Source organism: Ochotona curzoniae, unplaced genomic scaffold (assembly GCF_017591425.1).
Source record: "Ochotona curzoniae isolate NIBS_2020 unplaced genomic scaffold, NIBS_Ocur_1.0 contig_3622, whole genome shotgun sequence".
NCBI classification, from domain to species: Eukaryota; Metazoa; Chordata; class Mammalia; order Lagomorpha; family Ochotonidae; genus Ochotona; species Ochotona curzoniae.
Genome location: NW_024465926.1, coordinates 12902751 through 12927962, shown reverse-complemented (window position 1 = coordinate 12927962; position 25212 = coordinate 12902751). Strand labels below are relative to the sequence as shown.

At 45.6% G+C, this 25212-nt stretch overlaps 1 protein-coding gene across 3 annotated transcripts in view; it reads left to right on the top strand.

Annotated features, from left to right (window-relative positions):
• Window positions 1-25212, top strand: part of TANGO6 (transport and golgi organization 6 homolog) — a 171609-nt gene that overhangs the window by 61606 nt on the left and 84791 nt on the right. For all 3 annotated transcript variants that reach the window (XM_040982471.1, XM_040982472.1, XM_040982470.1), the window contains exons 13-14: window positions 2485-3000; window positions 4469-4526. In XM_040982471.1, the coding sequence (XP_040838405.1) occupies window positions 2485-3000; window positions 4469-4526 (574 nt within the window). The remainder of the gene's footprint in view (window positions 1-2484; window positions 3001-4468; window positions 4527-25212) is intronic.

The following is a 25212-nucleotide window of genomic DNA, read 5'->3' as shown; positions in this document are numbered from 1 at the left end:
GAGTAATCAGTTGTTTTTCACAGCAAGATAAGCCATTGTATGTTGTCGTGGGGGTTAGAAATTCTATCTTCTGTTGGTTTTGCATGAGTTTCTACTTCATAAGCAGGGAAATCTCAGGGGGTGGGAAGTGAGGTGTCACAGGTACAAACCTGACTTCCCTCAATCTCTTTTTCTTGGGAGGACAGTGACAGGGAAAACAAAGAAGACGAGTCCTGTGGAATTGTAGTGCAAACGGAGGACTTATGGGGTCTTTGGAAAACAGCTGGTTGGTGAGATGATGATGAAGGTGGTGAATGATCAAGTCATCAGTACCCTGCTTTGGTCTAAAAAGGATTTCAGAGCCCTGAGGTTTTCCGCTCTTTGGGGTGCCTGGAAGCCTCACAAGATCATTTCTCTGATGTTCTCAGCCAGAAAAGGATTCCATGGTTTCTCACTTTCCGTCACAGCTCTGACTCCATTCCTTAGCCAAGCCCATGCCATTCTTAGAACAAATCTCCTTGGAGGGAGATGACTCTCACATGATTTTCTAGGAGAATATGGCTTCCGCTAGTTTGCAACTGGATGCCTTCCTAACTTGTGTGCCTGTGTGTGCCCTGTGTGCTCACTTTAGAGCAGATTGTTGGCAGCAGAGTGTTGGGGAAGAGTGTGAGTCCTGGACTCAGATTCCTTGAGCTCAGCTGTTCCTGTGTCTGGTTTGTAACCGTCAGCCTTCGCAGGGATATGTGTGTGTGTGTGTGTGTGTGTGTGTGTGTGTGTGTGTGTGTGTGTGAGATTTTAAACACCTGAAGCAGGGTTACCTACCTGCATTTATAGCCCATATAATCTTGCATTTCTACTATAAACAGCAATCTCTTCTTGTGTGGGGTGGGGGGAAGAACCAAAAAGAACTCCTAAGATGGATACATCAGTGGAACAAAACAGCCCCAAAACAGAGCCACATGAATAAGGTCAGCTGATCTTTGACCAAGGAGCACAGTTGTGCATGGGAAGTGATGGTGCTTGCAACAAAGGGTGCTGGAACCACAGGCAGAAGAAAGAACACAGGCACAGACCTTATACCCTATGCCTAGCTACTCTGTGCTTCAATTTCCCCCAGTCAGAAATTGGGGTCATTGGGGCAGGCGTGTGGCACAGCAGTTAGATGCCATCATCTGGGATGCCCCCATCTTACATCAGTCTCTGATTTGTGTTCCAGACCCTCCATTTCTTAAATTATTATTTGGATTTATTTATTTTTATTGTAAAGACAAATTTACGTAAGAGAGAGAGAGAAAATAATCTTCCATCTGCTGGTTCACTTCCAAAATGGCCGCAATGGTCAGAGCTGAGCTAGGAGCCAGGCACTTTCTCTAGTCTCCTGCATGGATGCATCCTTCATCCCTTCTCAGGCCATCAGCAGGGAGCTGGATGGGAAGTGGAGCAGCCAGGACACAATATTGTAGGCATTGGAGGAGTGAACTGGCAAGTGGAAAATGCCTCCCGTCTATCTCTGTGCCTTTCATATAAAGTAACAATAATAAAAAATTTAAATATAGACATCAGTAGTAGCTGTGTCACAGGATGTAAATGTGTTTTAACTTAGAAAAGTGCTATTACATGATATGTGTTGAATTAATGTTAACTTTAAAAATTTTGTGGACCTTGCACTATGGCTCAGTGGCTAAATCCTTGCCTTGTAAGTGCTTGGGGTCCCATGGGCACAGTTCATGTCTTTGCTACTCCACTTCCCATTCAGCTCCCTGCTTGTGGCCTGGGAAAGCAGTGAAGGACGGCCCAATGCCTTGGGACCCTGCACTGGCATGGGAGACCCAAAGAAGCTTCTGGCTTCTGGTTTTGGATCTGCTCATCTCCAGCCATTGTGGCCATTTGGGGAGTGAAGCAGCGGATGGAAGATCTTTCTGTGTCCTCCTTCTCTGTATATCTGCCTTTCCAAAAAAAAGTTTTTAAAATTAAATTTGTAAAGAAGGAATTGAAGGATAAGTTTATTTTGCTACAAAATATTTAAAGTCTGTGAAATTTTTTCCTTTATTTTTAAAGAGATTTTATTTGTTTGAAAGGCACAGTGACAGAAATGGAATGGTGGGGGAAGGAGAGAGTCTTTCATCCATGAATTCACGCACCAAATGGTTGCAACGTCCCAGCCCAGTGCTTCGCCAAACAGAAGCTAGGAACTGCTTCTGCTGCAGGGGTGAATCACTTCTCTGCTGCTTTCCCAGGCCCATTAGCAGAATACCAGATCAGAAGTGGAGCAGCTGGGACTCCATATTTGATTTCAACTTTGCAAATGGTGACTTAACATGCCATATGACAGTGCTGGCCTGGATAATTCTTTCATATTATGTAGTCTGTGAGCTTCCCGATGCGCTTTCACATGTGTGGCTTCAGGCGTGACCTGATTGTGTCATGAACACACTTGCTCCTTGCCCCTGTTCCCTGGCCCACGTTCTATTGACGTCTGTTGTGTTGGTCACTGTCATTTTGTAGCTGAAGTCCGGAGACTTTGTTGTGTTGAAACGGCTGATGCCTCTGCTGGACAAGGTCTCCAGCTCGTTCCCTGACCCTGCCATCCAGGAGCTCGCTACTGATCTCCGTATCACCATTGCCACTCACGGAGCCTTTGCCACAGAGGCCATCAGCGTGACTGCCCAGAGTACCCTGAACAAGAAAGAACCCGGAAGAAAACCAGAGGGGCAGCAAAGAACCAGTGGAGAAAGAGACGCCAGCAGTACCCAGAGACACCACGAACAACAGCCAAACCCAGAGAAAGTCCAGGATTCAAGCCCAGAGGCCAGTGCTGCGTCTGTGCCTGAGGGGGTCGCTGAACCCAGCTCTACTGCAAAGCGGAAGCCCGGAGGTGTAACCACGGAACAGCTCCAGGAGTTGGTTTTATCAGCCTATGACCCTCAGATTCCAACACGGGCTGCCGCCCTGCGCACTCTGTCCCACTGGATAGAACAGAGGGAAGCAAAGGCCCTAGAGACGCAAGAGAAGCTTCTCCAGGTGAGCGGGACACACCACACAGGCCCAGGGACACGGGGCAGGGCAGCTGTCCTGGGGCGGACAATCTTCCCCTGCCCCTGGGGAGCCTAGTCTGTGTCAGGCACCATCCAGGCTCGCCCTCCAGCACCAGGTAGAGGACACAAGGACTTACACACAGTAGGCTGACCCCAGGAACCTGCTCAGTTGAGCATGTGCTGAGTGCATGGGAATTTCACTTACAAGAAATGCATGGAGAGCCAGGAGAAAAATAGTTAGTATCTAGAGGAGGTAAATCTTAACGTGGCCCTAGTGCACTGTGAGGTTTGGGCTGACGAAAGCAAAGAGAGAGCAGTACCATGGCAGATCTCAGAGGTGGAAGGGCCCGTTTCTGAGTCTAGGTCCGTTTTCACCGCTGTGACCCAGCCTGGAAAAGCAACCAGGCTCTCTGTAGAGGGGGCATTGTGTGTTCCTGGGTCTCCTGCCTCCTTTTCTTGCTCTGTCACAGTCAAGAGGCCGCTGTAGATGTGTGTGGAGGCAGAAAGGTTTAGTAAATCTTTTTCCTTTTATGGAAATTGTCCTGATCTCAGTAGGGGTTAAAGACCCGAAGCAAGAAGCCTAGAGACTTGTAACTGGGATCCAGTCCCAGTTGAGATGCTCAGACACTTCACGTGAACTTCCTGAGAAAACTGCTGCTTATTGAGCCAGGCTAGATGCGTTATATGCCATGTGATCTAATCCTCCCAGCAGCCACATCGTTAGTGTGATCTCCATCTTACAGATGAAGAATCCCAAGCACAGACACGTGCCAAGGATTTGCTGTCATTGAGATATGGCTGAAAACTCAAACATGTATCTTCTTTGAGTCATTAAAAATGTCACTTGACGTGCTCGCTTCGGCAGCACATATACTAAAAATGTCACTTGCCATACCTATGTTGATAGTGACTACTGTGAACATCTTTGGAATTCACATTTCATTTATTCTTTCTCTGCTGGACATAATTGATGGCCAAGTTCTGTGGGGGGTTTTTTTGTTTTGTTTTGTCTTTTTCTCTCTAAGAAGCCTTTACTTTTAAAAATTTATTTGTCTGAGAGAACGAACGAACAAACTTTACGCACTGGTTCACTCCCCAAATGGCTTCAATAGACAAGAGCTGGGCTGGTCTTAGGCCAGGAGCCAGGAGCTTCCTCTGGGTCCCCCACATGGTTGCATGGTTTCAAGCACTTGGACCATCTTCTGCTACTTTTCCCAGGCCATTAGCCAGGGAACTAGATGGAAGTGGGACAGCTGAAACTTGAACTTGTGTCCATATGGTATAGGATGCCATCACTGCAGGCTCTTATGCACGCCCCCCTCCCCTCCACCAACTTTCAAGTAAGACAATAAGAAAGGTGTTTATTGTTTTGAGGCTGCTCATCAAGGAAGCCTCAGGAATTTCCTTTGCTCTGTTTCCATCCATCATCTCACTGCTGTGTTTTTTGGTTCCAGATATTCTTGGAGAACTTGGAGCATGAAGACACTTTCGTATATCTGTCTGCAATTCAGGGTAAGTTAGTCCTGGGTAAAGGGCTTTCAATTTGTGGACAAAAATTACATCATGTTTGCACTGAATCTCTGAAGCCATCACTGTCTGAGGCCTCGGGTCGGCTGGTATTTTATCTGTCTGGCTGATAACTGGACAGTTCTCAGAGGGTCCTTGGAGTTACATTGTTTCATGGTGACGAAACGCTCTCAGCATGGTTCCCTGTCATTCTAGAAGTGGATCCCACTTCCCTGAAGTCAGAAATCTAGAAATCCGTTGACACGTGTGCTCTTCTCCCAGCAGCCCTTTAGGTTGCCTGACTAATGTCAGTCTGCACCTTTGTCCGCCCTTGACACGAGCGACTCTCAGAGTAGTTCATATCTCTTCCCTAGAAATGTGATTTTACAGTAAATTGATTTCTCTTTTCTACTACTTTGTTGTTCTCCCTGCCCCAATTCGATTGTACATCCTTACCTAGAGAAGCTATAGAGAGTTAGGTAGAGTTAGGTAGCCTTGGCAGGAGGGCAAGGGGGTCAGGGTCAGATCTCTGCTTGTGGTTGTGTCCCCATGGTGTCCCACCTCATTGCACTTCCTCTCAACCGTGTGCACTCTGGCAGGTTATTTCTGCCGGACTCCAGTTTTGTCTTTGCAAGAAGGAACTCAACAGGAGTGTGCTGTGGTATAGCTGCTTTGGAAGGTGTTTCTGTAGACAGATGAAGTAAGTTACCAGTTGGCATGGTAATTCCACTCTTAGGTGGCTACCCCAGAGAAAGGAGATGTTGAGTTGCACCAAAGCCTGAGTGGGAATGTTCATAGCAGCACTGTTCTGTCACCTCAGCCAATAGGTGGAAACTGCGAATGTCCAGCAGTGAGTGAAGGGATAAGCAGAATGTCGGGGACACTGTCAGTGCATGCATGGGCACATGTATGTGGGGTGTTATTGACCATTAAGATCTGGGAAGTACTGATCCATGCTACAACACGATGGTCACCCAGTAGTACCACACACATTGATTGGTTCCATTTATTTGAAGGAAAAAAAATGCCAGATAAGCAGACAGTAGATTAGTGGTTGCCTGGAGCTGAGGCAAGACGGAATGGTTGGAGGATGTTAGCCAAAGGGCGCAAGCGTTCTTTCTGGAATGATGAAAATGTTCTAAAATTGGTTGTGGTGATGATTGCACAACTGCAAGTATTCTAGGAACATTAAATTGTAAACTTTGAGTGAATTGTACGCCTTGTGAACTATATCCCAATAAAGCTGTTATAAAAAAAAAATGGGGGCTAGTACAGTGGCAAGCAGGCTAATAACCCTCTCTCTGCCTGAAAGCAGTGGCATCACATATGGGCACTGGTTCGTGTCCCAGCTGCTGCACTTCATGGCCTGGGAAAGCAGTGAAGGATGGCCTAAGGCCTTGGACCCATGCACCCACATGGGAGTCTGGGAAGAAGTTCCTATCTTCGTATCAGCTCAGCTCTGGTTGAAGTGGCCATTTGGGGAGTGAGTCAGCAGAGAGAAGACCTCATTCTGTCCTTTGTAAAAATCTGCCTTTCAAATAAAAATAAATTATTCTTTTTAAAAAATGGGATGCTGGGGCCTGGCGCAGTGGCTTAGTGGCTAGAGCCCTTGCCTTGTATATGTTGGGATCCATATGGGCGCTGGTTCTAATCCCAGCAGGCTCCACTTCCCATTCAGCTCCCTGCTTGTGGCATCCCTTGTTGCTGTGGTTTGTATCTTGGGTGCTCCAGCTTCAATCCACCTCCCTGCTGGTGGCCTTAGAAAGCAGTGGAGGATAGCGCAAGTGCTTGGGTCCCTGACAACCATGTGGGAGACCCAGGTGAAGCTTTTGGCTCCTAGCTTCCTCCTAGTCCAATGCTGGCGGTTGCAGCCATTTGAGCAGTGAACCAGCAGATGAAACAACTCTGTCTCACTTCTCTATATAACTCTGCCTTTTTGCCTTTCAAATAAATAATATTAAAAAAAAATTGAATATGAAGGGAGAGAGCTTATACTGTCAGCATCTAAGGAGATGTTATGGCTAAATGTGATGTAGGAGAGGAATCTTGGAACAGAAAAAGCACTGGAGAAAACAAAGGAAATCTGAAGAAATTATGGGCTTTAGGTGGTAATACAGTCATTTTGGAAGTGGATGGAAGGTCTCTCTGTCTTTCAAGTAGATAAAAATAAATAAAATTAATATTGAAAAAGTATATAAAAAGCAAAAATAAAAGTTCTCAAAGTAGTCAAAATGACCTCCCAAAGAATGACTGCTAGGTAAAAATGGATCCAGAAATGTAGTTATTTGTTTTTTATTTTTTGAAAGGCAGAGTGACTGAGATGAGGAGAGGTCTTCCATCTCCTCTGGTTGATTTTCTGTGTGGCTGCTATGGCCAGGGCTGGGCCAGGCCAGAGGCAGGAACCAGGGGCTCCATTCGGGTTTAGGGGACATAAGGGGAAAGGACTTCCCTGCAGCTGTGAGACCAGAGGCTCCAGAGCCTGTTAGGGCACTGGAGGCCACACATAGAGGAATGGAATTTGGTGAAATCAGATAAACCAATGAAGCAACAACCAGAAATGCTTGTAATTAACAAGGCTCAGAAAACTGGCCATCCTGAGCTTCTCCCAAGAAACTCGATACCTTCAGGGAGATGTCCCTCCTTGATTTGCCATTTTTCCTTTTTAGGCCTGGGATTTCTGGAAGAGGTGCATTATTATTCAAATGTGGCATATGGTTGCTTGGGAGAAGATTTGCAGCTGATTAACGCATTGCACTCATTAGTCTCTAGGATCTGCTATAAAAGTTGCAAAACTGTTGGTGTGGTGTTTGCTTTTAGTAATTGTAATTGGTGTGCTAATCAGTTAGGAGCTAATTTGGTGATGAAGAACATGGGAGGAATCGGTGTAATTTCAGTTCTCAGCTCCCAAGATGGACAAGCTTGAGCTAATTGATGTTTTTGGTGTTTGTAACGTGCACTTAAAAACCAAGGCCTTAGGTGAATTTCGATTAAGAAAGCAAAGAGCAGAATTTTCCCATCTGGTCTGCCAGTGTAATCGGCTGGGCCAGTCCAAACGAGCAGACAAGAGGTGCCCACTGTGGCTGAAGTCGAGTTTAGTGTTGGGGTCTGTGTATGTGTGAAGCTTTCCCTTCCTGAGTTCTGCCTAAATGATTCCTGTGCAGGTTGCATAATCCATTGGTGTTGTGCATTTCTTTTCCGGCGTCTCACTGACTCTGTCTCTAGTCTAGGCAGAGAGCAGAAGGGAATAAACTCAACCACTCAACAGATGCTTGGTGGTGCCTGGTGCAGGAGTCTGTGATGTGTGTATGCTCCATCCATCAGAACAGTGAGAGAACTACACCCCCTACGTTCTTGTTTGACGTGAGGCTGCCTCTGTGGACTCCAGCTAAGCACATTATGGTTCACTGGCTGGTCCTAGCGGAGGAAGCTGATTCTGGCAGAGAATTAGATTGGTAGCTACCATTGAGAGTTGTCAGCCAAATATCTTAGTTTTATTCAGACTAAGAACACATATCTCCTTAGGCTCCTCATAGATTTCCATTGTATTTTTAAAAAAGATTTATGTATTTATTTAAGAGGCAAAGTTAGAAAGAGATGGAATTGGGGAAGACAAATACTTCCATCCACTGATTCATTCCTAAAATGTCTGCAGTGGCTAGAGCTTAACTAGTCCAAAGCCAGGATCTTCTTCCAGGTCTTCCACCTGGGTGCATGGCCCAAGCACTTAGGCTCAACTCTGCTGCGTTCCCGGGCTCGTTAGCAGGAGTTGGGTCAGAAGTAGAGTAATTGCAACACTAACCAGGACCTATAAATGGGATGCTGGTATTGCAGGTCGAAACTTAGCTTGCTAAGTAAATAACTTTTTTTTAAAAACAAAGCAAGGTAACCATGACTATTACATGGTTATTATAAAAGTGCTATGATTTGGCACCGATGCACGATGCCCATGATAGAAACTTGATCTCTATTTGCATTGTGGTAATGTTGAGATGGTGGGGCCTGGTAGAAGGTGATTAGGTTTTGGAGGTATCACCCTGCAAAGGGATTATGTAGTTGTTGACACACTCAAAGACCCCCTAGTATTTCCCAAAAGAGCAAATTGATCAAGAACAAGTGAACCTGGACCCCGGGTCTTGCCATGTGCTTCCTCCCTGCCCACATTCCCCTGTACTGCCTGTCGTGATCAGAGCCAGGAGGGCCTCACCAGGACCAAGCAGATGCTGGCACCATGCCTTTGAACACTTAGCACTGTGAGCCACATCAGTTTCTCTTCTGCATAGAGTACTCCCCTTCAGGTATGTTGCTGCTGCAGCAGGAGATGTTCTGAGACAGTGAGTAGTACATTCTGATTTTTCTGAAACATGTCAGCGATGAGGAAATATTTAAAGTAAAATTGAAAGGCCTGATTTTGTTACATACGGGAATGAAGATATGTCCCTAAGAGTCTCAGCATGCTTGTTAGTTGCGTGGGGCATTTTTTACATTTCAATTTTAAAATCAGTAAATGGGTCAGCAGTGTTCTTCACTAAGATACCACAGGCAGATTATTAATAATGCTGTGAGTCTCCCTGCTCTGGTATTTAAAGGACATTTTGAGGGCAGCAGAAATGTATTAGGGGTGTCCAAATAATTCAGTGTCAGACGAATCTTGGATCAAACTACCAGCCTCATTGAAAATGAAATAAAACCTGCCCAGGCTGTGAGCCCAGCATGAGAGGTAAAAGTGTGCCAGTGCGTGTGGAGTGAGGCAAACCTAGACATCTTGACATGCCCTGACAGACCTCACCAACTCTGCCACCCTCTTCCTGTCAGCGAAGGGCTTTCGTTGCTGGCAGAAGAACCAAGGGGAGGGAAGGCAGAAAGTCCGGGAGGGGGAAGGTAGATACAACGTGAAATTGTTTCCATAGAGTTTCAGCCTGAGCACGATTTCAAGTCTTAACTTGCCCAGAGCTGAACTCTATCTTGTCCTCAGATTTCTACCTCCAGTGAAGTAAGTTGAGAAACCATTCATTGAAGATAACTCTATCCCTCTCCCAGGTCAGGGATTGCAGTTTGAAATGCTGCCTGGTGAAGTTCTTTCCCTCCACTCGTGTCCCTGGAATGGGAGGGTATCCTCTGCGTTCCAGCCTGATTTCTGTACCACCTAATTAACAAATGAGCATTTAGCAAACATCTCTCCTATCTGCTATCTCAGTAAATCCTCGAAGTACTTCTGGGAAGTAGACATTATCCCCATTAAAAAACAAAACAAAACAAAAAATACCTTCTTATTTGGGATGTAATTTACATACCTAACATTCACCAAACTAAAATATGCAAGTCAGTGGTTTTTAATGTATTTCAAGTGTTGTGCAGCTGTTACCCACTATCTAATTTTAGAATATTTTCATCATCCCATGCCCACCGGCAGTCACTTCTCATGTCTCGCCCCCCGTCCCCCACAAGCTCCTGGCATCCAGCAGTTTACCTCTCTGTGGATTTGCCTGCTCTGAACAGTCCATGAAAATAGAATCAGTCAGTACAGTGGGGCAGTTCCCTGTCTCTGTGGCCCATCCATGTGATGGCATAGCCCTCTGCTTCTTTGCTCTTTGTGACTAAAAAGATCCCCTTGTGCCATTAGCCACATTTTAGGCCCGTTTCCGCCTTCTTGAAGAATGTTGCCTTAAACATTTGACTCGGGAGAGGCATCATTAAGTCTTATGTTTGCCGAGAATGACTGTCAGAGTTTTACATTATCCCGACTTCTGACCATCCCCGCCAAGTTTGTTATTGTTTGTCTTTTTAAGATTATTGTAGCTGTGCCAATGGGTGTGAAGTGATGCCTCGCTTCAGTTTTGGTTTGCTTGTCTTTAATGAGTTACCGATGAGGGCAATCATCCTTCTTATGAGTTTATTATCCATTTGTTAAATCTTTAGAGAAATGTTTCTTCAGTGAGGATCATCTCCGTGTGGCCTGCAGGTTACCTGGCCCTGGGCTCTGTACGTACCTGGGCATGTCCTGGGGGCTTTGTTCACCTGGCTGTGTTCAGTGACCTGAGAATCTGCATCCACACCACCTCAGTTCAACATTGCTCTGCATTTTGAAGCATGTACAGCAGAGACTCAGCGCTCTGGGCCACCAGCACTGGGTATAGCTCATTGCTTGGCCTGAGCACAGCTGCTCACTCCCCTACTGTAACAACAGAACGTCACCACTGGCCGAATGCTGCAAGATGTCTGGTCACTGCAACACCACACTGTCTCCGCTGCTTTCCTGTGCCCATCAGTCTCCAGGTGCCCCTCAGCTGTCGGTTTGTCCTCTCCTATTTCCTGGAATGTGCCCTCTCTGCTTCATACTGGCTAACGTTTCTTCATCTGTTTAAACATGGCTTCACCAGAATCTGCCATCTTGATTCTCCTCTCCTAAGATATTGTTAATGTGAACACAGAAACTTGAGCCTGGAGGTTTATGTGATTTTTGTGAGATTTTCTGGGTCAAGTGAACCCTTTTCACCAATCACCTAAGGCCGCTTACAGAAAGAGCAGTGTTTTCTCTTTTTATTGTCTTATTGTTTTTTTTCTCTTTTTATTGTAAAGATAAGTATATGATTTGCAAATATTCTCTGTCCGCTTGTGGTTTGGAATGTTTTTTCTTTTAATATAATGATATCACAAAAGTTTTAGTTTATCAACTTTTTCTTTCATTGTGTATACTTTGGGTGTTACTTCTAAGAAATCATTGTGTAACCCAAGATAATGAAGATTTACTTCTGTTTTCTCCCAAAAGTTTTGTAGCTGTAACATTCAAGTCCATGATCCACTTGGAACTAGTTATTGGGTATGAAGTGAAATGATGGGTTCTGAGACTAAGGGAGGTTGAGTCCTTTTCCCAAAATTACATAGCAATTAATTTGGACCTTGTTCTTGGTCTACAAATTTAACTTTTCCTATCCGGCATTCTATATTACTTCTTTAGAACTTTTCAGACATTGGTGGAATTTTGCCATACTGGATTTTAAAATTTACTTGTTTTAGATTATTTGAAAGGTTGGGAGATAGAGGCTGATCTTCGGCTGGTTCTCTCCCCTGGATACACAGGATAGCAGGATTAGGTAAGGCAGGAGCCTGTAACTTACTTGAGTCTCCCACATGGGGACTCTGTTAAAAGCAGAGTGTGGACTCAGATCAAGAACTCCCACCCCTGTTGTGGTTCTTTAACATAAAGAAGTCAGTTTGATTATTATTGAATATCGTTTGATGCTCTTGAAAGCTTAGATTCTACCTGTAGTTCTGAAATAGAAGCGCAGATAATGCAGTCATCTATCGCAAATACAAAAAGGACTTGCGTGTGGCCACAGACGTTGGGAAAGCACTGGAGCTGGGATCAAGCTGTTAGCTCACTGCACGGTGCAGGTGATGCGTATGTGCTTTTCTGTCCTCTCTCAAGCCAGAGATGGCATTCCAAAGCTCAGAATGGCTGGCTTCATTTTCAGAGTATTTGTCCCGTGGTTTCCTGTGTCAGTCAGAGATGGACACCTTCAGATTTGTATCCAAATGCTTTTAGCAGCTTAGTACATTCACTTGTACATGGAAGGTGACCTGACTGCTTCACTATATTTTTCCAGGGTTGACCCTGGAGGAACTGGGATTGGATAAACCTCCACTTGGCTTTGACTTGGCTCTTGCAGCCTTTTGAAAAGCTAATCGACAGATAGGCCATCTCTATCTCTTTCAGTCCTTCTCTCTTTGTACTTTTGCCTTTCAAATAAATAAGTCTTAAAGGGAAAAAAAAAGATTGGCCCCTGGATAATTGCCACATAAGGGAACAGCAATGAGTGTCCAAGATGTTCACACCACATGCCTGCCTGTGCGAGGTGCAGCTCCCTGCATGTTAGCAGTTGTCTTCCATACTGTACGGGTGAGGGAGCCTTGCCCAAACAGTTGCGTAACTGTCCGGAGTGATGCAGGTGTGAAGTGACAGCTTTGGGACTTGAATTCAAGTCTGACTCTGGAGACTCTGCTGTTGCCACAGGGGAAGAACAGTGAATCACAGTGCCCACGCGGGTCCTGTTCCCAGGGTGGGAGCTGAGTTTCCTTGTGGTCTTCAGTGTAGGAGAACCAGGCCTGCCTGTCGGAAATGATTTCACAAGTCAGCCCTTTAAAATGTAACTTAATAATACACTGAGCTCATGCCTCCTTGATTTTCACTGTTTGGCCCTGCGCCTTTGGCAGTGGAATACTCCTTTCTTGAAGTGTCCTCGGTGTATCGTTGTGACTCATCCTCCACTGTGGACTGCGAACACATGTGCATTATCTGTTGCCCACCCTTCTTGCTCCCAGTGGCGTGCATGTCTCAGGGCCTAGGCGTCAGCATTACTTTCAGATGTGTTAAAGTGTCTATAGAAATCAATCCTGGGATTTGAGCAGTTTACTCTTAGCATCTTCATCCGCTTTGTGCTGTTCTAACAGAATACCTGAGCCTGAGTAATATTTTGTAATGATTTATTTTTATCAGAAAAGCAGATTTGCAAAGAGGAGAAACACAGAGAAAAATCTTCGATCCACTGGTTCACTACCCAAGTGGTCACAATGACCAGATCATGAGCTGATGTGAAGCTGTGATCCTGGAAGAGCCGGAGCTTCTTCTAGGTCTCCCACATGGGCGCAGGTCCCAAGGTTTTGGGCTGTCCCTCTGCTGCTTTTCCAGGCCACAAGCTGGATGGGAGGTGGAGCAGCAGGACATGAACCTGCACCCATATGGAATCCCTCTGCTTAGAAGTAGAGGATTAACCAGGCTCACCATTGTGCCGAGCTCTAGCCTGGGTAATCCTAAAGATGTAGTTTCTGCAGTTCTAGGGACAGAAGGTTCAAGGTCAAGAGCCTGTTTGTAACAAGGGCTCTCTCTCTTTTAAGATTTATTTGTTTTTATTGAAAAGGCAGATCTACAAAGTGAAGGATGTGAGACAGAAAGATCTTTCATCCTCCGGTTCACTCCCCAAGTGTCTGTAATGTCCGAAGGTGAACTGGATGCAAAGCCAGGAGCTAGGAGCTTCTTCTGGGTCTCCCACGTGGGTGCTTTGGGCTGTCCTTGACTGCTTTCCGAGGCCATAAGCAGGATGGGAAGTGGAACAGCCAGGACATGAACCAGCACTCTGATGGGATCCTGGCGCATGCAAAGTTAGGATTTAGCCACTGAGCCATCACGCCAGGCCTGACAAGGGCTCTGTTGTGTGTGTCCACACAGAGGTTTCCATTAGCATTTATAGTAGCCTCAAAGCAGAAACCTGGTGACTAAACAAATGAAAGCTGCTGTGTCTAGCCACTGGCATAGTGTTTGACAATAAAAAGGAGTGAAGTACTGCTGATTCATACTCACAATACAGTACCAGCACACCCGAAAACATGGCAAGCAGAAGCCTGGCACCAAAGGCCCTGTTTTTCACGAGTCCACAAAAGCAGGCTGGGGGCTGCCTGCTGATGGGAGGATAACAGAATGGAAAGTGACTGATAATAAATGGGAGATTTCTTTTTGAGGAGTTGAAAGTGCCTTAAGATGAGGTTGTGTGCTGCGTAGATAATCTTGCAAATATACTCACAATAACTGAATTATACACCTCATTTTTGTTATTTTAAGAGTTGCAATTTATTTGAAAAGCAAAATTACAGTGAGAGAGAGATAGAGAAAGAAAGATCTGCTGGTTCATTCCCCACATGGCTGGACAACGGCTGGGGCTGGGCCAGGCTAAAGCCGGAAGCCAGGAACTCCATCCGGGTCTCCCAGATGGGTGTCAAGTTCAGCTGTTCCAGGTTGGAGCTGGATTGGAAGTGAAGCAGCTGAGCATTAAATTGGCACTCATTTGGGGATGTTGGTGTGTAGACAGCAGTTTAATGCACTGAACCACAATACTGAAATCTTGATTTAAATACTTATAAAAAGATCTTATAGGGCCCGGCGTGATAGCATAGCAGTTAAGGTCCTCGCCTTCAATGTGCCAAGATTTCATATGGATGCTAGTTCTAATCCCATCAGCCCCACTTCCCATCCAGCTCCCTTCTGTGGCCTGGGAAAGCAGTCGAGGATGGCTCAAAGCCTTGGGACCCTGTACCAGTGTGGGAAACCTGGAAGGTGCTGGCTTCGGATTGGCGCAGCATTGGCCGTTGCAGTCCCTTAGGGAGTGAACCATTGGACGGAAGATCTTTCTGTTTCTCGTAAATAAATCTTTAAAAGAGAGAGAAAGAGAGAGATTTTATGATTTTATAGGCTGGCACGGTGGCTTTGTTGGGTCATCCTCTGGCTGCAGCACTGGTTTCCCATATGGGTGCCAATTTGAGCCCTGGGTGTTCCACTTCTGGTCCAGCTCTCTGTGGATGAGCTAAGAAAGCAGCAGAAGATAACCCAGTTGCTTGAGTTCCTGCCACCCATGTGGGAGACACAAAAGAAGCTCCTGGCTCTGGATCAGCTTGGCTCCGGCCATTGAAGCTGTCTGGGGAATGTTCCAGAGAATGGAAGCTATCTCTCTCTATTTTTCTGTAACTCTGACTTTCAAGCAAGATAGATAAATGTTTAAAATTAAAAAAAAATAGGTTTTAAACTTGCAGAGCAGTGGTTTCTCACGAGGACCTCAGGAACCTGGGGGGACTGTGCCGGATGTGGAGACAGAACTGTGTGAAGGAGTTGAGGCTGAAGGAAGAATGTGCTCCTGGTAGGCAGGCCTGCAGGGGCCAAGCTGTTCAGGGTGTTTTTGCAACAAGAGTCTGGGCTAGAGGGCGAAGCTGGTGGGGGGGAACGACACCAGGAGGCAGCTTCCGGGCTCCGCTGTGGGGCTCCAGCCCCCTGGTGTCCAGGTGACCAGACCCCGGCCCTGCGAGTATCGTGTTTGCTGACAGCTGACGCTGCTTTGAATTGTCCCTTGTAACTTCCCAAGTGGGACCTACCTGTGTGTCAGATGCCACTGCATGGCTTCAGTTGTTCCTCACTGATGCCCTGTGAGAGTCATCAGTGCCTTTATCTCCCCCTTGTCCAGGCAAGAAAGCAAGGCTGCAAGGCTGTTTCCTGGCCCTCTGCTGAGCGACAGAACCAAAGCTAGGGCCCTCACCCACACCGTGATTCCCTTCCCTCTGTGCCACCTTCTCACTTTAGTTTAAATTTTTATTTTGTTCTGTTTTTTTCCATTTAGTGTTCAATAGATAGAATGTAGTTCGTAGTTATAATATTATATTGATATTCCCTTCCTCCAGTTTCTCCCCCTCCCTCCAATCCTTACCTTACCTCTCCCTCTTAACCCCCCTTTTTTTTTTTTAATCTTTTTCTTTTCAGTTCATGGGATAACATTTTTAATTCACATTACCATCAAGGACTTATTGCTCCACCAGATAAAAGCTTTAACAAAAAGCAGAAAGACCCTAGTTTAGTGGGAATATAAGCAAGGGGTATAAACAACGATCGAATGGAAGGATGACCATTATATATAGCAAGGCCAATAATAATCACAGGTCATTAAACCATGAGAGTGTAGCATTTGTCCCCATTGGCACCACTGGCTTGACCAGTGCAAGCATAAAGATCGCTGGATAGAGCCACACGTGCAGCCTCACCGTCTCACTTTTCTCTCACCATCATAGCCCCTGGTCTCGCAGGCAGTGAGACCAACCCCCGGGCCTGGAGCATCTTAACATATTTGTCTAACCAGTGAAACACTTCATCCCATGATATCCAGGGCCCATCTCAAATCCTTCACCTCTCTCTTTTTCTTTTCTTTTCTTTTTTTTTTTTTTTAAGATTTCATGTAATTTTTATTGGAAAGTCAGATGTACAGAGAGGAGGAGAGACAGAAAGATCTTCCATCCGTTGATTCACTCCCCAAGTGGCTGCAACGGCTGGAGCTGAACTCTGATCTAAAGCCAGAAGACTAGAGCCTCCTCTGGGTCTCCCACAGTGGTACTGGGTCCCAGTGCTTTGGGCCGTCCTCGACTGCTTTCCCAGGCCACAAGCAGGGAGCTGGATGGGATGCAGGGCTACTGGGATTAGAACTAGCGCCCATATGGGATCCTGGGTATGCAAGGCAAGGACTTTAGCTGCTAGGCTACCACACTGGATTCCAAGTCCTTCACCTCTTGTTCATGTAGACCAACAATTACCATGGCCAAGTTCACTTCCAAGAAGGCCATAGTAAGAGAGCTGGGGATGGAGTCACAGATGAGACCTCAGTCTCAGGTAGGGGCTGCAAAGTTGTAACCGAGCACTGCTTTGCAGAATGGCCATTTAAATTCTGCGCTGGAGCCACCATTTCTTCTAAGAAGTTGGATTCGAAGACAAGTTCTGGAGGGAACAGTGGGGGAGTGCCTATCTGAAGAATCTCTCAGGATGGCACCTGTCCACGGGATCCGCCTTTTCCCGCAGCGGGAGGGGCGCCCTCATGCTCTTTTTTTTCCTTTCCCAAAATCAAGAGCATATAGAGTCTATTGCTCTTCATTCCAAGCACAAATTGAAACGCCCGACCTCACCGGGTGTGATTACGAGGATCCGTGCAAGTGCTCATGCATTTAATAAGCCCAATTATAGTTTTTATTGACCCTGACATAGTTCCTTTCATTGCTGAATCATAGGTCTAAATGTCGTACAGTTTTGGCATCTCTGAGTGTTGCATTCTGCTTTCTTTTCCTTGCTTTTGCTTCCCGACTTTGCGGTGTCTGAGGAGACTTGAGAGCTGGAAGGGCCCTAGCCTCAGGGTGTAGGTGGCAGATGCTGAGCCACCAAAGAAGAACTAATTGGGTCATCTCTGTCCACCTGCTAGGACTTGGTGGGTAAGGTAGGCATTCTAGGAGAAGCTTGTTTCAGAAGCACTTTTGCATTTTTTGCTCCACTTTTTGTTTTCCATGGTTGATAACCTGATTTTAGATAGGAACAAATGCAGACTTTGGCCATTACAGGTTTTTTTTTATTATTATTTATTTTTATTTATTTATTTGAACAGTCAAATAGTGAGAGACAGAGGGAAAAAGAGATTCATCGTCCATCCACTGGGCCACTGGGCCACTCCCCAAATGCTGCATCCATTCTGGCTAGGCCAGGCCAGAGCTAGGAGCTGGGAATTCCATCCAGCTCTCCATGCAGCTTGAAGGGAACCAAGTACTCAAGCCATCACTGCCATTTTCCAGTGTACACGTTAACAGGAAGCTGTATTGGGAAGTGGAGGTGGTTCTCCAACCCAGACACTGCTTTGCAGGATACAGACATCCTACACAGCTTCTTAACTTGCTGTGCCACATTGCCCAGCTCTGGATTTTCTTCTTTTTATCAATTGTTTAAAAATGTGTATTCATTCATTCAACAAGTGTCTGTCAAGCACTACCATGTCCCAGGACATTGGTCAGGCCTGCCTTGGTGGAGTGTGCAGTTAGAGGAGGACAAACAGAGCCAGAAGAACCACATGATCAGGTCAAAATGGGGCTCTGACAGGTGCTCCAGAGCCTGTGTCAGGAGGAAGTGACCCCGCAGCTGGTGGATGGTTAGAAATGAATCTTGTGAGGCCCCTAGGGAGGAAATTGTGTTGGAGACTGCGGGAACCGCAGAGCAGTAGGGCTGTGGCCTGCAGGAGCAGGCAGACAGCAGCGAACGCACGCTGCCAGGGTTCCCCAGCACTGGGAGTCAGGTAAGTAGGGGTGCAGCTCAGTGTAACCCGATGGCCCTGCCTTTCTCTGTCTCTCTGAGCCCTCCAAAGATTTCATGTGAAAACAGAATTCTGTTGTTTAAAAAAAAAAATTCTGAAAGTGACTGATTGCCACTGGCTGCTCTACCATAGCCACCTTCACATACTTTCCTCCGCCTTCCCCACCACTGTCAGAGAGAACACCCGTGTTCTGGAAGCACAAGGAGAACCTCCCTATCTGTACAGCCCTCCGGACTCGGCTGTCCAGCACACAGCCCTTCACCACAGCAGAGGAAAAAGAGGGAAAACCCTACAGTTATTTCAGGCTGTTCATTTTAAAATAATGTTTGGGCAGCAGAATCCATTTTCTTAAGTTTTTTTTTTTCTTGGAAAGGCAGATATACAGAGAGGAGGAGAGACAGAGAGGAAGATCTGTCCGATGGATCACTCCCCAAGTGACCTCAATGGCCAGTGCTATGCCGATCCGAAGCAGGAACCAGGAACTTCCTCCAGGTCTCTCACACGGGCGCAGGGTCCCAAGGCTTTGGGCCATCCTCGACTGCTTTCCCAGGCCACAGGCAGAGAGCTGGATGGGAAGCAGGGCCGCCAGGATTAGAACTGGTGCCCATATAGGATCCTGGTATACTCAAGGCAAGGACTTTAGCCGCTAGGCCACCGCACCAGGCCCGGAAGAATACATTTTCAAGTGAGATCTAATATAGAGGTGTGTTGAAAGCACAGGTGATTGCTTATTTCCTTTTTTGTGCCTTTTCTGTTTCTCGCCACCCTCCAGAGTGAGTGTATGTTGCTTTTACAATCAGAAGAGGATGTCTTTCAAATTACACGGCTGTTTAGGGAAACTGGATTGTTCCCGAAGACCAGGTTCAAGGAGGGTCTCAGATGGAAGCAGATGCCCCTCTGTGGCAGTACCCGCCCCCCCCGTGACCTTCTCACAACTAGGGATTATCAAGGCACACAGTGACCTGGGCTTTTTTACTGGGAAATTATGGGATGACAGCAGAAACCTGACCAACAAACAGATGTTTTTCCCCAGCAGAGCTTTTCTTAATGAAATGGTTGCTTGGAAACCAGACCATAATAATAACTTTTCTATATTTAGTTTGTACAGTGATTCGGTTTGCAAGATTATTAAGTCAGAGCATACTAATTAGATCAAACCGAACATGCCCATTATTCTCATTTTGCAATTCAGCAACCAAGCGGTTAAATCAGCAGCAGGATTCCAACCAGCATGTGTCTATCCAGACACTGCTCACGATAAGGGACGTTCCAGCAAAGTGACAGCTCCTAGGGTGGCCCCGACTTGCTCCCTGGGACAAAACGGTGCACAGTGGTGGCTGCTTTGTAACCCATGCACATCAGAGGCTGCTACATGTAACACTTATTAGGTTGCCAAGGCAATTGGTCAGGTCAGGGGGTCAAAAATTGTATGTGACAATGTGAAAATAAATTTAATTTGCAGTAAGCTCAGTGAGACAGCAGTGTGAAGGAAGAGATCCATGTAGAATGACAGTTCTCACAAATGAGAAATCTGATATGGTATTATTACCAAGGAAGAAATTTTAAAGGTACAGGTGAATGAAGATGTTAGAATGTCAAACCATGCAAAGTCTGGCAGAAAGCTTTGTATCTTCCATGACCAGTGATGGTAAGTTGGCTCAGCTGAAGGCAGCTCTTGTACAGTGAGAAACACACACACACACTCTCTCTCTCTCTCTCTCTCTCTCTCTCTCTCTCAGTACGGCAGAGCTAACAACAAAAGCAGGAGTGGCCAAGTCAGCGCAGTAAGGAGAAACTGGAGCTCTGAGAGGTGAACTGTGGGTGAAAGCCTACAGGGACCCTGAGAGCATCTGCTTGTGATTCAGCTGTGGATTCCAGGGCCCTAAAGAGCTGGTTGCAGAACTCATAACCTAATCCCAAATCCACCGGGAGGCATCTCACAGAAAACTCTCCATTGGGAAGCTTAGCTCCCTGAGGCATATACCGGCAGGGGATTGCAAATATACCAGCCTTCACCTCAAACCCTGAGGATAGGCAGCAGAAGTGCTCTTGGCACACAGCAGACCTGGAGGGAACAAGGAAGGAGATCCTGTTCCCAGGAGGTCCCAGTCACCACATGGCCCCACTCTCCTGCTGAGCAAGTCTCAGACAGGGATGCTGGCAGGTGTGTCCATGCCGGCAGCAGCTGCTAATGTGACAGAGACAAAAGCTGTCTCCTGTGGAAGAAGGCACCTTCATCCTAGACCCCAAGGAATCTTTACTGCTGTTGTTTATCTTTACGTTAACTTTGAGGTTCTTAAAAGAGAACTATATTTTAGCATCTGCTACTGCCAGAGAATATGAAATAATTAATTACCCTTGTGAAATAGAAGTTGGTGACAGTTCAGAACACTTGGACAAGGACAGAAGTAGAAATGTGTGCATGATGGCCCAGATGTTAAGGGAAGATTTTTGTTCAGGCTTGAGATTTAATTGTCTTGAGTGAATCCTCACCGGTTAATGAGAAGTGGGTTAATTTGACTGCAAGAAGAAAGATTAATTTGATTGCAAGAAGGCGTTCTGGGGTCTGAAGCGATTTGTACTTGAAGACACTCCCGTCCACAGGGATTCACCTTGAGGCCCTGCAGGCAGAGCTGTGTCCAGTCTGGAGCCGCCTGGGAGACCTCCCGGTGGTTCAGCCCAGCACTGCTCAACTCTGAGGGAACCTGACAAGCCACATGCGAGAGCGGGGCTAAGTCATCCATTCACGGGGCCCTGGGGCGAGAGTCTGCTAAAAATGTTCATTATGGTTTATATACATATTATGATTTTATGTTTATGATGTACAGTTTGGTGGCATTTATTATACCTGTGATGTTGCACAACCATCACTGCTATTTTCTTTCTATTTAAAAAATTTATGAAATGAACAAATTTTACGATGCAGGTTAAGGAGCACGGTGATAACTGCCACCCTATTCTCCCTCCTGCCGACATCGCCCACCCACCCTCTTCCTCCCTGATTTCTTTTTTTATTCTAATTTTAACAGCAGCATATTTTCATTTCATTTTGCAGTCACAGGCTTAACACTCCATTAGGCAAAGATATCAACACACAGCAAGTAGGAAAAAAAAAAAAAGCAATATTCCTCAGGAATACTACTGACAGAGAAAAGCTATAAGCAATAATGAAATCCTAGGATATCAGTCTGGTTCATTTGAATTACATTTTTTTGTACTTTGTATATTAGTTATTACATATAAAAATACATAATATTTGCCTTTTTGAGATTGGCCTATTTCACCAAGCATAATCGTTTCCAGTTGGATCCATTTTGTTGCGAAAGCTGAGGTTTAATTTCTCTTTTTGGCTTAGTATTCTATAGTGTGTATATACCACATTTTCTTTATCAGCTCGTCAGTTGATGAACATCTGGGTTGTTTCTGTATCTTAGCTATTATGTAATATGCTGCTGTAAGCATGGGACTATGAAATAATGCTCATGCAGATGTCGTTGCGTTTGGCTGTATCCCAGGAGTTAGGTGGCTAGGCCGTTTCAGATAACTGAGGAATCTCCGTTCTGTCTTCATATGGTTGCTCTAGTTCGCATCCCCACCAACAGAAGGTTAGGATACCTTTTCCACCACATTCTCACTGAGGTAAGGTGACATCACTAGTATTTCTAAAAGAATGTTCATCCTCCCAAACAGAAGCTATGTGGCCATTAAGCAGTAACTCCAAGTCTCTCCTTCCCCCATAATTGTTCTTTAAGCCTAATAGTTCACAGCCACAGACAAGTACAAAAGAGTGATGTCCCAAAAGATATTGTAGATTGGGATCATCATGCAGTTTGTAACATAACCTTGAAGAAAAGCAAGATATACTTGAACCTGTCTTCAAGAAATGAGAAAGAGCAAAAATCAGTCCCAACAGATCTGAAAGGCATCAAATGGAACATCTAAATGTAAAAAGTAGAGTAACTAAACTGGAAAACCTGGTGGGTAAGTTCTGCAGCAGATGGAGCTGAAGGGAGAATTAATGAACCGGAAAATAGAACGGAAGACATGGAGAGTGCAGCTCCGAGAGACAATATTTGAAAGGAAAAATTAATAGATTTAATGCTGTTAGCACTTAAAATTCATTAATTTCAAGAAGAACTTAAGCCTTACTGAAATGCAGGGTATGATTTTAAAAGATTTCCAGCAAAAAGACAAGTGTATTTCTATAGAGAGAGCATGAATTTGTGATTGACTAGGCTGAGGCTTAGTCAAGGAGGGGGACCAGCATCACAGCACTGGCCACAGCCTGTGCTTTTTTTTTTTTAAGAACACACAAATAGCGCTCTCCTTCTCCTTTGTCTTGCCTGGTGATCCAGCTGCAGGCTGAGCTGTAGCTGCCCCTCCTCCGCCCAGCCCTGCTGGGTGGGAGAGGTGGCTGGGAGACCTAGGCTAACCTGAATAAACCACGTTTAAGCCTTAAAAACACACACACACACACACACAAATAGTTGATGCTTTTATTAGCTAAAGATCCTAGAGAAATTAGTAAGAAATACATCCAGTAAATAAATAAGAACCATAAATAGACAATTCCTGGTAGAGGTATTTAGGTAAGTAATGTTTGGAGCAAATATTCATTTTTTTTTAATGAACAGAAAAAATGAGCTAAATTTTTCAGTTGCCATTTTAAACACAAAGATTTTTTTAATATGAATTATAGTAATGGCCACGTATAGCAAGATAGGCACACTTGGGCACACTCTTGGTAAGAAAATTAATAGGCACATTTTTAGAATGTAGCTTTGAAGACGTTGGTTCTCTCAAGACCTGGGATTTCTCTTTGGGGAATTTTCTCCTGAGGGTAGAAATGGCAGGTAGGGTCATACCGTAGTTCTGTCTGAGAAAGCCTATGAAATCTCTCCACACTGAATAAATTATGCAAATGGACGTGGTCCCAGGAGCCTCCTTCAGCACAGCTGACCTGCCTGTCTGCCTCTGGTAAGCCCGTGCCCAACCCGCAGCTCATTTGTGCTCCCGTTCCCTCTGTCCTCAGTCAGCTGACGACATGTGGAGTTCAACACTGTTCAACACTGTTCAAGATGGTGGTTAAGTCTTGCACCCCCTCGAGACAGAAATTGTCCTTTTGTGGTTTAATTGGCCACTGGCAGTGTCTGGTGCAGAGTGGGTCCCCTGTACATAGAGTGTATGCAAACATTGTTTCCATGGTCTTTATTCTGAAGCTGTTTTCCCAACTTGATGTTTTATGCTAAAATGAGTTTGGTATTTTCAAATTGATTCCTTTGATACTCTTTTTTTGTTTTGTTTTCTTAGATATTTTTTATTGGAAAGTCAGATTTTCAGAGAAGGAGAGACAGACAGAAGGATCTTCTATCTGCTGGTTCACTCCCCAAGTGGCCACAATGGCTGGGGCTGAGCTCATCTGAAGCTAGCAACCAGCTGCTTCTTTGGGGTCTCCCATGCAGGTGCAGGGTCCCAAGGCTTTCCCAGGCCACAAGCAGGGAGCTAGAAGGGAAGTGGAGCAGCTGGGATACAAACCAGCACCCATGTGGGATCCTGGCTCATACAAAACTAGGATTTCGCCACTAGGTTACTGCGCCAGGCACTCTTTGCACCTCTTGAACTGAACCAAAATTTAAAGGAAGTCTTTTGTATTTCTGCCATCATTCGTAACACTTACTGTAAAATGGAAAACTCATTGAACCATCCTGAATTATCTCGTGCCAAAATCAAGCCATAGTTGTGTTATATAATGTGGGTAAAGCCACTGCTTGCAAACACTGGTTCCATCCTTAGCTGCTACAGTTCTGAATCCAGCTCCTGCTCAAGTACCTTGGAAAGGAGGAGATAATGGCCCAAGGGCTTAGGCCCCTGCTGTGAGAGTCCTGGAAGTTTCTAGGTCCTGGCTTCAGGTTGGCTCTACCTGGCTATTGTGGCCATTTGGAGAGTGAACCAGCAAGTGGAAGATCTCCCAAACCTCCAACCCTGGATAACTCTTGCCTTTCACATAAATTAATAAATAAATAGATGCTTTAAAAAGAAAAGAGAAAGGCTGTTAAGACAAGGCTAGGAGAGGCTCATTAGTCTCGGTGACCACACTGCACATCATAGTATGTGGGTTTTACACCTGGCTCCAGCGCCTTGCTGCAGCTTCCTACTATTGCATGCTGTGGGAGGCAGTAATGGTGGGTCCAGTCCTTGCCTCCTGGCTCTTGAGTTTTGAACTTGGCCCAACATTGGCCTGGCCCTGGCATTGTATGCATTTGGGGAGTGGTCCAATGGATGAGGGCTCACTTTCTGTCTCTCTAATTCTGCCTCTCAAGTAAGTAAAAATGCAAAGCAAAAGCCATGCACATATTAGAATTTTATCTATGAAATGCTTGAACTCTGTTTTGTTTATATTAAAAAAGAAAAGCTATATACAATGGAAACAGCATACATATATAATTATTTTTAAAATGGCTTATGAAATAGAGGGCATCAAAATATTTGTGTTGATTTTGGGTGATTTCAAAATAATTAGTTAATTTGACAGTTCCCACCCACCAGTTCATGTCCCACATGCCAGCCAGGAGCTCCACCCAGGTCTTTCACATAAGTGACAAGGACTTACTCACCTTTGTCATCAACCTGCTTCTTTCCCAGGCTGCACCTCAGCAGGCAGCTAGAATCACATCTGAGAATTGAACTTAGGATCTCTGATCTGAACTGCCAGGTGTTGCAAAAAGCAGCCTGTTAGCCCAAACCTACCCCCTGGTGACATTTTAAAAATGATTTCATTGGGGCACAGCATGGTAGCCTAGCAGCTAAAATTCTCACCTTGCACATTCCAGGATCTTATATGGGTGCCGGTTCTAATCCCAGGAACCCCACTTCCCATCCAGCTCCGTGCTTGTGGCCTGGGAAAGCAGCCAAGTGTGGCCCAGAGCCTTAGGACCATGCACCCGCATGGGAGACCCGGAAGAGGCTCTGGCCTCCAGGCTTTGGAGGCACAGCTCTGGCTGTTGTAGTCACTTGGGGAGTGAATCATTGGAAGGTATTCCTCT